The sequence below is a fragment of the Humulus lupulus genome, chromosome 9, assembly GCF_963169125.1.
Source record: "Humulus lupulus chromosome 9, drHumLupu1.1, whole genome shotgun sequence".
Lineage (NCBI taxonomy): Eukaryota > Viridiplantae > Streptophyta > Magnoliopsida > Rosales > Cannabaceae > Humulus > Humulus lupulus.
This window is the reverse complement of record NC_084801.1, coordinates 144,271,054-144,282,595: the sequence shown is the minus strand read 5'-3', so window position 1 is coordinate 144,282,595 and position 11,542 is coordinate 144,271,054. Positions and strand designations below refer to the sequence as shown.

Genomic DNA, 11,542 nt, shown 5'->3' with positions numbered 1-11,542 from the left:
AAAAAGAGCCGTTGTCCAATCATTCCCCATACATTTTTTTTCCTTTTTTTTTTTTATGAAATTATAACTCATACATTATTTGCCAATTTTATTTCCCACTTTTTTTTTTAACTAAAAAATTTATATTTGGCGGCAACGAACGACTCATAAAAAAAATAAAAAAATTGAGTTAAAAAAAAAAGAACACTCTCTCTACACACGCTTAAGTCTCAAACTTCAACAACCTTCGAACCAATCATGAATCACCAGCCGTTCGATTGTTCGCGTGGTGGAACGCGCTAAAGAGTAGCGTTGTTTTGAACCCAGAGAAAATACAGGAAAGCTCTCTTCCATTGCAATTTTTCACGCCCTAAAAACTGAAATGGAAAAAATAAAATAAATTTCAGAGCTTCAGTTAGAGAGAGAAGAGAGAGTCCCAAAACCCAGAGCCCAATTTCATGGAGCCGGAGCCGAAAGGCCTCAAGGAAAATATGAAGCTTCGCCAATTCTTGTTCTAGGGTTTCTGTTTCGTCCCCCGAAGGAACAAGCATTGTTTTTCAGCGTATATTACAGGGTGAGTCTCATCTCATCTTAGCTCTACTTCGTTTAAAGGTTCTTCTGTTGTTAATTAATACCGAAGCTAATTCGAACACCCGATTGGATTAAGAGAACGATCGATCAATGTCCATTTTGCTCAAAGCTAGCTCGGAAATTTTGTTTGATAGATATATATGAGATAAGATCATCTGCAGCTGTTCACTGATATATATATATATGTATATGTTTGTGTAGAATTATTTGTTTTTGATTCTTGTCATGCGATTTTCTTCGGTGGATTCGGGTGCATCGTCTTCTAAGGAAAGCAAGGGTTCTAATCAGTCGGGTCCTCGGCTTCGGAAGAAGCACAAGAGGCTCGACGCCATTTGTGAAAAGGAATATACCAGAAACCGTGTTGATTTGAATGAGAGTACCGGTGTGATAGGGAATGAGAGTGCTGATTTAGAGATCCGCAGAAGCTCGCGGGTTCGTCGGGCTCCGGTTTTGCTTGATGTGTCGCCGTCCCCACCGAAAAAGCGGCGTAAGATCATTAAGAAGGATGTAGTGTCGAGTGTTGGCACGAGTGTTAAGAGTTCTCCTCAGGCGAGCTCGAACTTGGAGGATTTGGACTCTCCGGGAAGTTGGAAGTTGAGGTTGAGATCCAGGGATAGAAATGCGAGCTTTCGAGTGAAAGAGGAGGCAAATTCAACAAGGGGGAAAAGGAAGTTTATTCATGAAGTAGAGGAGGGCAGAAGTGATGAAAAAGCTTCAGGAAAAAAGGGGATTGACAAAGGTGAATCAGAAGGTAAGTATACGGTTGTGAAATCTAAGAGACCAGGAAGAATCAAGGCAACAAATGGTTCAAAGACGGAAGAAAAAGTAAAGGAGTTGTGTATCATTAAAGATGATGTTACACGGGAAGAATCGAAGGTCATTGATAACGAGGGAAGGGATGTTGTATTGCAATATGATAATGATTTAGGCGGTCACCTTGAAAGGGAAACAGTAGGTGGTGATGCCTTGGTAGTGGTTGAGACAGAGGAGAATTTGCAGTTAGAGGATGAGTGCATTTGCAATGATTCTAGGGAAACTGTGGAGAAATCAGAGTCCATTGAAAGTGTAGAGAAAGAGGACAACACAGAGGCCATTCAAGATGTAGAGAAAGCGGCAAACATTGAGGATATTGAACCTGCTCAGGAGGAGGAGGCCATTGAAAATGAAGAGAAAGAGGATGTTGCAAAAGCTATTGAACATGTAGAGAAAGAGGACAATACGGAGATCATTGAAGATGAACAGGACAGTGTCGAGGTTATTGCACATGCAGAGAAAGAGAACATTACAGAGATACTTGAAGATGCAGAAAAAGAAGAAAATGTTGATGCCGTTGAACATGTAGAGAAAGAGGGAGAACAATTAGAATTTGGAGAAAACCAAGTTGACTTTGTGGAAGTTGTTGCATCTGCAGCAAATGAGTTGGATGGTGCAGGTTGTTATGATGGAGGGGATGTGAATAAAAGAAAACCTGATGATGAATCTCTTGTAAAAGAAAGCAATAAGCCAGATACTTCAAAATATGCTTCAAGTGGCATACTTGGCAAACCACGCATTAAAGAGGGTAGGCGATGTGGTTTGTGTGGTGGGGGTACAGATGGTAAACCGCCAAGACAATTGGCTCAAGATGCAGGTGAGAGTGAGAATGAGGCATACAGTGGTTCTTCAGCTTCTGAGGAACCCAGTTATGACATATGGGATGGTTTTGGTGATGAACCTGGCTGGCTTGGACGTCTTCTGGGTCCTATAAACGATCGGTATGGTATTGCTGGAATATGGGTTCACCAACACTGTGCTGTATGGAGTCCCGAGGTGTGTTCCTTTTGCCCACTTTTAATCTTGTGTGTTTTGCATCATATTATATTACCATCTGTCAAAGCATGAGCTGTTGTTATATGTTGCACTTAGAGTCTAAGATGCAATGTCATACATATTTGCTGGGTTGTGGACTTGTTGATATGAATGTTTATACATTTTCTTAACATATTGTTTTATATTAGATTTTTAAATATTTATTTATGACAAATAGGGATTGATATTAATGAGATGAAATGAGAGTAAAAGAGTTATAAAAAGATGATAGGTTAGCATCTAGGAATTACGACCAAGTTATCATATTATTTGTTCTTATGCTAAAATGATTAATCTTATGGGCACTGAGAAAACTGTCCATATTCATATCTGTTCTGTTGGTTGTTGGTTTTTAAGCTTTTGTCTATATTAAAATTTAAATTTAGTTAATTTGAATCATGGCTTGTCTATTGCAAGGATAAATACGTATCAATGTTCAGAATTATAATATCATCTGTAAACAAGTAAATGGTCCTGACAGCATATGTTGAGGCATTTTCATCATGTATACCCACTGAACTAACTGCTAAATCCAAACTGCATTGAGTGGAAAAGTAAAACAATGATTTACATAACCGTTTGTATTTGTGCTTCTGTTTTGTGTGTTTGTAATTTAAATTTCTGTTTGGGTAAGATTCTCTGTTTAAGTTATTTGATTGTGAATTCCGAACCCTTGTTTGACATGTGTCTGTTTTTTCAAAGAATGCTAAGGATTAAGATTGTGCCATACTTGAGATTTTTTATTTTTTTTAAAAAATATCTAGTGTTGGAAGATTTGCCATTGATATTAGATCAGCCATGTACATTTATATCAGCCACAGCTGTGATATCCTTGTTTCTGTTTTAGTTTTAGTTTTAGTTTTAGTTCTAGTTTCCTTATTTTCTGTTTTAATTCTATTTTCCTTATTTAGTTTATTGTGTATTATAATTTGATAGGTGATGTTTTATTTTGTTTCCAATCTTATGAAAAGTAAGATCAATTTTGATTTTAGAGAATTGAATACCTGATAGTCACCTAGGCTATTTATACGCCTCTCTTGACTTGGGAATATTCTGCAGTTTTCTTGTATTAGATATTTGGTTTCTTGACGTTTTATCACACATATCAAGAAAGTGAGGATTGTTTATTGTATAAAATTGGATATTGGGATTTTTTTTCCTATTTGAAGAAAGGTTTTGAGTGTGTTTTGTTTTCTGATTTTGTGAGGGTTTGGATTTTCTGTTGTAACGTTGTTTTTGTTTCAAGTATGGCTTTTCCACACTATTCTTGTATGATTTTTTCGTTAATACAAGTTTCTTTCTTTTTTAATTTTTATATAAAAAAGAAAATTATATTGTACTGTTTCAGAGATTATAAGTTATTCCAGAAAATTTGGGTTGTGAACTAAATATAGGAGCACATTTGTTTATTTTTTTTTTTATGGTAGTATTACTTTCTATCCTTTTTATTTTTTATTTTTCACGAAGTGAAAAGGCTGTTCTGTAGAATATATTTAAATAGAAGAAACATGATTTTGAGTAGGCACAAATGATTAAGATGTTGGCAGCATATATGAGGTCTGTAAAAGTCAAATACTCTTGCAAATTACATGCTGATTCAACAGCCTTTTAAATAAATTCTCAAGGCTTATTTTTGCATTTACATTTAAAATGTACAATTAAATGAACAAAACAGTTGCATAAAAAGAGACCAGCATACCAATGTTAGACATATTTTTGACTTAGGAAGGGTGAGAAAAGGAGTGTCATTATTAATGCACCTTAAAAAAGTAAGGCATATAAATGTTAAAAAGCTTTGTTCTCTTTTGCACTAATGTGGGAGTGTTCTGTTTTCTGGATTTTGGGATTTCTCACCACTCTTGTAGACTATAGCCTTACATTGCTTTGCTGAAGTCTTGTGCGCGTTAGACTTAAGAGCCTGGATCTACTTTAGTTTCATTAGATAAATTGTTATTATTGAAATACGAGTAGACTTTTACTTAAAAGAGATGAGCGCCTTAGGTACTGCTATATATATCTTTCTTTAGGCCTGATGGTAGCCTGGTAACCACAAGGACTGATCCCAAGTTGTTGGAAAATTGTGGTGGTGGATAGAGGTTGGGCTTATTGTCATGTTGTAGATTCGGAGTTTTAATAATGTTAGTTTGGGAGAACTTTAATTTTATCATTTGTGATTGTGACATTTTCTTGTGATGGCCATCAGTAGGAAACAAATAGAAACCTCTGTTTCTTGACTGTTACAAGTTGATAAAGTATCTACTAATCTATCTGTATGGCTTGATGAGTATGCTCTTGACAAAATTTGACAATTTCTCCATTTCATTAGTTTGAAATGGAGTCTAGTATATAGTCACATTAACTTAGCATGTACTTTGGTTTGTGTTTGCAGGTTTATTTTGCTGGTTTAGGTTGCTTGAAAAATGTAAGGGCTGCCCTTTGTAGAGGAAGAGCATTGAAATGCACTCGCTGTGGAAGGCCAGGAGCCACCATTGGATGTCGTGTTGATCGATGTCCACGAACTTACCACTTGGTTAGTTAAATCTATTTGGAATTAACGGAAAACTAAGAATTTGTGCGAGAGGTGTATACGTGTGATGTACTTATGCAGAGATGACATATGTACTCATTGTCCTATGACATTGATTGTGTTCCATGTTATTTCAGCCTTGTGCTCGAGCAAATGGGTGTATCTTTGATCATCGCAAATTTCTTATAGCATGCACAGATCATCGGCATCTCTTCCAACCTCACGGCTTTCAGCAATTGACAAGAAGAAAGAAAGTTAAGGCTAGGAAAATGAAGTTGGAATTGAGAAAACTTTCAAATGATGCTTGTCGAAAGGATATTGAGGCAGAAGAGAAATGGTTGGAGAATTGTGGTGAGGATGAAGAATTTTTGAAGCGTGAAAGCAAGAGACTTCATCGAGATTTGGCCAGGATTGCACCTGTGTATATTGGTGGCACTGAGTCTGAAAGTGGAAAATTGTTTCAGGGTTGGGAATCTGTTGCTGGCCTTCAAGATGTCATCCGGTGTATGAAGGAAGTTGTCATATTGCCTTTACTCTATCCAGAATTTTTTGATACTCTTGGCCTTACACCACCTAGGGGTGTTCTACTCCATGGGTATCCTGGAACAGGTAAAACTCTTGTTGTGCGGGCATTGATAGGTGCATGTGCTCGTGGTGATAAACGGATAGCCTATTTTGCCCGGAAAGGGGCAGATTGCTTAGGAAAATATGTTGGTGATGCTGAGCGCCAGCTAAGACTCTTATTTCAGGTTGCTGAGAAATGTCAACCTTCTATAATATTTTTTGATGAAATAGATGGATTGGCACCTTGCCGCACACGAAGACAAGATCAGACCCATAGTTCAGTTGTATCGACATTACTTGCTCTGATGGATGGTTTAAAATCACGAGGTTCAGTTGTAGTCATTGGTGCAACGAATCGTCCTGATGCAGTTGATCCGGCATTAAGGCGGCCTGGAAGATTTGATAGGGAGATTTATTTTCCACTTCCATCAATGAAGGACAGAGCTGCCATTCTTTCGCTTCACACTCAAAGGTGGCCAAAACCAGTTAGTGGATCCCTGCTTCAGTGGATTGCAAGAAAAACTGCAGGATTTGCTGGTGCAGATCTGCAGGCACTCTGTACTCAAGCAGCTGTCACTGGTCTGAAAAGGAATTTTCCTCTGCATGAAATTTTGTCTGCTGCTGAGAAAAATACTTCCTGTGGTAAACGCCTTCCTCTTCCTAACTTTGCAGTAGAGGAAAGAGACTGGTTGGAAGCTTTATCATGCTCCCCACCTCCTTGCTCTCGAAGGGAAGCTGGAATAGCTGCTAATGATGTAGTATCCTCTCCTCTTCCTTTCCACCTTATTCCTTGTATTCTGCGACCATTATCCACTCTGCTTGTCTCCCTCTATCTTGATGGACGCCTGTGGTTGCCAGCTTCACTTTCTACAGCCGCAGGTATGATAAAAAGTGTGATTGTTTCAATTTTGGACAAGAAGAAATTGCCTAGTGATTGTTGGTGGTCATTTCTTGATGATTTTATTCGAGAACCAGATGTTGCAAAAGAAATAGAAAAGAAACTTCTAGACTCTGGCATTTCCCTTGGAAATTTTAGTCCCACTGCATCTATTGATTTTGATGATGAGACTGATCACAGCAATGCAAAGTTTGAACCTTTCTTGAAACTTAATGGTAGAGCCCACTCAAATATGTTGTGGAACCCATCAATTACTTCAGGATTCCGTATGTTGATTGCTGGAAGTCCCAGATCTGGTCAGAGGCATCTTGCTTCTTGTATTATTCACTGCTTTGTTGGAAATGTTGAAATTCAAAAGGTTGATTTGGCTACAATATCACAAGAAGGGCATGGAGATGTGGTTCAGGGGATGACACAAGTATTAAGTACGTTCCCCTTTCTTTTTCTTGAACATACCTTGATCTACATTGGTAACTTTGCAGTGAATAATGTATTTCTTTTGTTATTGAAAATACCTTGATCTACATTGGTAACTTTGCCCCTTTTATATTTAGATGCTCTCAGAAATTTGTGAGTGATCTTTGAAATTCTATCATTACGATGTGTGCACTTTCATCATTGTTACAAAATATTTTGTAAAATTGAAAATCTGTTTCTCAGCAACAACTCAATAAGTACATTGAAGCTCTTAACATTATTCTATTGTGGTAATTAACACTTGCCATTTTGAGTTCGAACTTTGAGCACTTCACTACCGTAGATGCTTTTGCATAAGGTTAATGATAGTCCAAGTGGTTTGGCTAGAGATAATTTTTTTTAATACTCTTGTGAAGAAGTCTTATTATGGAACAATGGTTTTCTTCATTGGTTTATGTAATAGAAAATATTAAGAATATCTGCTCTATGCCGATTAGGAATTGGGGAGATTTCTTGTAATTGTTGTATTTTCTGTTCAAATTTCAATTAATGTAAGACAACCAATTGTTGTAATATCTTATTTCATGTTATAGTTTTTGTGTTTATGATTAATGAGACAGGATGCTTTCAGAGGTAGTTGGATTAGATAAACTAAATGTATTTACCACTACATGTTTTTGTTGCAGTGAAATGTGCTGGCGTTGGTTCATGCATGATATTCATGCCACGAATTGATTTATGGGCTGTTGAGACACCTCAGCAAGTAGAGGACTGTGATTCCATTTCAACGGACCATCAGTGCCCTAAGAAGGCTAATCCTCCCCATATTAAACATGATCAGAATAATAACTCGTCTAGTCCACTTAGAAAATTAACAGGGACAGTAGGAGACCAAAGTGTTACTCAGAGTGCTTCAAATACCTGGAGACTATTTGTTGAACAAGTGGAATCTATCTGTATTTCTACCTCCTTGATGATTCTGGTATGTTATATTCTGTCAATCTCTCCTCTCCGAATATTTGTATTTGAGATGCAGTTTGGATTGCATATTTATAATTGCTGCCATTCTCATATTTATGTTGGAAAATATGTGGTAAAAGTAAACATGTGAATGGCTTAGCATGAGCATAGTAGTGTTCTCATTATTATTGTTTCCATCTTTACTGGGGAAAAAGAAAATCACATTATGACTTTTTGTTCCTCCGTTACGAAAAATTTTCATTTTCATTTTTGGAAGGTCATTAACCAATAATCATTGAGAAAAAAATATAAACTCCTATCTTAGACATGTTCTGTATATTGTCAGACATCAACACTGCTATTTTTCTATATGATTGTTTTGCTAATTTGCTCCGTTTTTTGTCCTTTATTGATTAAGCAAACTAGATCAGAAAATGGTTAATCAATCCATCATGTGATACTTTTTCATTTGTCCACAGGCCACGTCAGAAGTTCCTGTACTTCCAATTGAAATCAGGCGGTTCTTCAAGAAAGAGATATCAAATTGCAACCAGTCATCTCAAAGGGAGCACACAGTTCCTCGATATTTTGTGCAAGTTGATGGGGATTTTGACCATGAATCGGTAATCAACCTATCTGCGGCTAAGTTATCGAGGGACGTGGTTCAACAGCTAATTCAGTTAATCCACCAAAGATCTCATATCCATGTAACATCAGCAGAGGAGTATAAAAATTCTAATGTACTTGAAGGGCATACAGTGTTGGTAAATCACAAGACAGTTGATGGACCAGGTGATGCAGATGAAGATATAACACAATGGAAGGAAGGATCCATTGATAAAATTACTCGGCCGCTTAATAGTAGAACTGTCAAGGGAAGATCAAATTTGCATCTAGCTGTATCTTCATTTGGTTATCAAGTTCTGCGATATCCTCAGTTTGCTGAGCTATGCTGGTTCACATCAAAACTGACAGAAGGTCCCTCTGCGGATCAAAGTGGACCCTGGAAAGGCTGGCCTTTCAATTCCTGCTTTATTCGGCCCAATAGCTCAGAAGAAAAGGTGGCTGTTGGTTCTGGCAACCTGAAAACCAAAGAAAAACCTGGTGTGGTTAGGGGTCTGGTAGCTGTTGGTTTATTAGCATACAAAGGTGTGTACACCTCACTGAGAGAGGTCTCCTTTGATGTAAGGAAGGTTCTTGAGCTTCTAGTCAGACAGATCAACGAAAAAGTTCAAGCTGGGAAAGATAGATATCAATATGTTCGCCTTTTGTCACAAGTTGCGTACCTTGAAGATGTTGTAAACAGCTGGGCATACACATTGCAAAGGTAAGATTGTCATCAACATTGGTCTATACTTTTGGATTCTTATTGTTTTGTATGTTCTTGTGTAATTAGAGTGGTTTCAATTTCAGCTTAGAGCTGGATGCTCCAATGCCAGTGCTGGTGCCTGTGCCTGTGCCTGTGCCAGTAGTAAACTCTAATCTCAATGGCACTAGGACTCCAGATAATCAAGTTCAAAGCCAGGAGTTAAAGCCATGTGTTTCTAGCAGATTCATCGACAAGTCTGAAGTACAAAAAGAAAATCAACTAGGTCTTGCTACTGAAAATGTTGATGTGGACTTGAACACAGAAGACATTGATTTAAGTTGTGTCAATTCTGAGGGTAGAGATGCTACTACAGATGGATCACAGCAAGAAGTTTTTCTGATGAATAATTCTACCCCTGATAAATCTGTTCACAATTCCGAGTATGCTAAAGTTTTGAATAAGCAAAATGGGACACACAAACCATCCGAGTACGCAAGTGGCAAAAATAACATGCCAGTAGATGTAGAGACTGGGTTTTCTGAACATTTAAATGGATTAACATTCCTAGATTCTGCTGTCATATCCGAAGAGATTGCGAACGAGCATAGTTCTGATACTGACAAGAATCTTCAAGATGACGACTTCCCTTCAAGGAAAGCTACAAAGTCTGGGGATTTATGTTTATACCGTTGTTGCTCTGAATGTATAAACGCCCTCAGCAGCTTGACAAAGAAACTTCTCATTCATGAATGGAAATTGTACAGGAGTCAGTGGACGGCGGAGGATGTTCACGATGTTGTTGCATCGTTATCTGTTGATCTTCTCTCCGCCGCTAGTAGCATTCTTGTGGCTGGTAGCCGCAATCCCAGCAACAGAAAATTGATAACATGTAACTGCAATGATCTCGGAAATGAGAGCGCTGTGCCGCCGAGCGAATGTAGCTGTCACAGTCCAGCTACTGAAGCCACATCTGAGCATAACTTTATTTTCAGAGATGGTGTGTTGCTTCCTATGGATCCAGGGAATAATGTTTCGTTTCACTGTAAATTTGAGACATTGTGTCTCTGTTCTCTTGTAGAAATAATAGCAATGACCAAGCAGCCTTTTTGATTAGGGATTTCACAGATTTGATTACTTGCCATGGCTATGCTTGGTCCGGCGGTATTTATAAAGAAAATATTTTAGAGATCAAAATTTTGTCAAACTTAGTGTCAATTTATACATTTCTTTTTTTTTTCCTCTTGTAAGCAAAACAGAATGAAATCATCTTTCTCCAGCAAATTTTGTCAAACTTAATGGACTATTATAATTTCTAACTATGAATCTCTCTCAGCTGATTTTGTTTTTTGGGGTCTACAGTTAATAATTGCAATCGTTTCGATAGTTCTTCTAACTATTGTTATTGTTTTGTTGTTATTACATATATATTATTTATTTCGGGGTTTGCTTGCAATGCCGCTGTGTGTTTTTTTTTTTATGTGTTCGAATGATATTATTGTATGTTTAATTAATTAACAGTCGCTGGATTTGAGATTAAGATCAATACCACCAAATGAAACTGCCATTTTTCAGAAGATATATATATATATATATATATAATTTTCAGAAGAGGAAATCAAAATGGTATGGCAGCCGTTTCATTTTAATATCCTTTGTTTGAAGAAATCGTCGTCATTTTTTATCTACGACCATTTTAGCTTGGTGCGTGAGGGACCACCTTTCCTTTTTCTGTTTATCTATCTATTTATTATAATAATAGATCTTCTTCCTTGAAAAACGACAATTTTGAGAAAAATGACAATATTCTTGAAAAACGACATTATTCATGGAAAACGACAATAAAATTTACAGCAACTTTTGTGACAAAACGACAGTATTCTTGAAAAACAACAACATTTCTTGAAAAACGACATCGTTCGCGATTAACAATAATATTTTTTAAGACGACATTATTCATGAAAACAACAATATTATTAGAAACGACAATGTTCTTTACAAACGACATCATTAGCATAAAAAGACAAGTTTCTTCCGAAACGACAATATTATTAAGAAAACGATTTCTATAAATCGCAAAAACGACTACCAGAACACCCCATTTAGACTATTTCTATTGGTTAAGCGTAATTTAAGAAGCGATGTGCCTTTTTCTGCCTTTAGTGAGCCCTTCCACTATTATTTCATTTTATTTTTCTTCTCGGTATTATCTTTCGTTTGTTTTCATTGTTGATTTGATAACTTCTAAAGTTTGAAAAAGAAAAAAAGAAAAAGTCATTGTTAACTCCTAAAGTTTCGCTAGATACATTTGTATCGATCCTTAATGTTTTTGAAGTATATGATTTAACCAAGGCCTGAAGTAATATCAATGTCTGTACAGTATAATATTCTTGATGATGTGTACAGTGTATTTATATAATATAGGGTTCTTTTCCGCCGCACCTGTACCTAT

The 11,542-nt window shown here is 36.9% G+C and overlaps 1 protein-coding gene across 1 annotated transcript; it reads left to right on the top strand.

Annotated features, from left to right (window-relative positions):
* Positions 1 to 353: 353 nt before the first annotated feature.
* LOC133800497 (uncharacterized) lies at positions 354 to 10,412 on the top strand. Its single transcript, XM_062238468.1, has 7 exons — positions 354 to 553; positions 772 to 2,379; positions 4,808 to 4,948; positions 5,083 to 6,832; positions 7,511 to 7,806; positions 8,264 to 9,111; positions 9,198 to 10,412. Exons 2-7 carry the CDS (start codon positions 796 to 798, stop codon positions 10,201 to 10,203), a joined length of 5,625 nt encoding a protein of 1,874 aa, XP_062094452.1. The 5' UTR covers positions 354 to 553; positions 772 to 795; the 3' UTR covers positions 10,204 to 10,412.
* Positions 10,413 to 11,542: the final 1,130 nt, after the last annotated feature.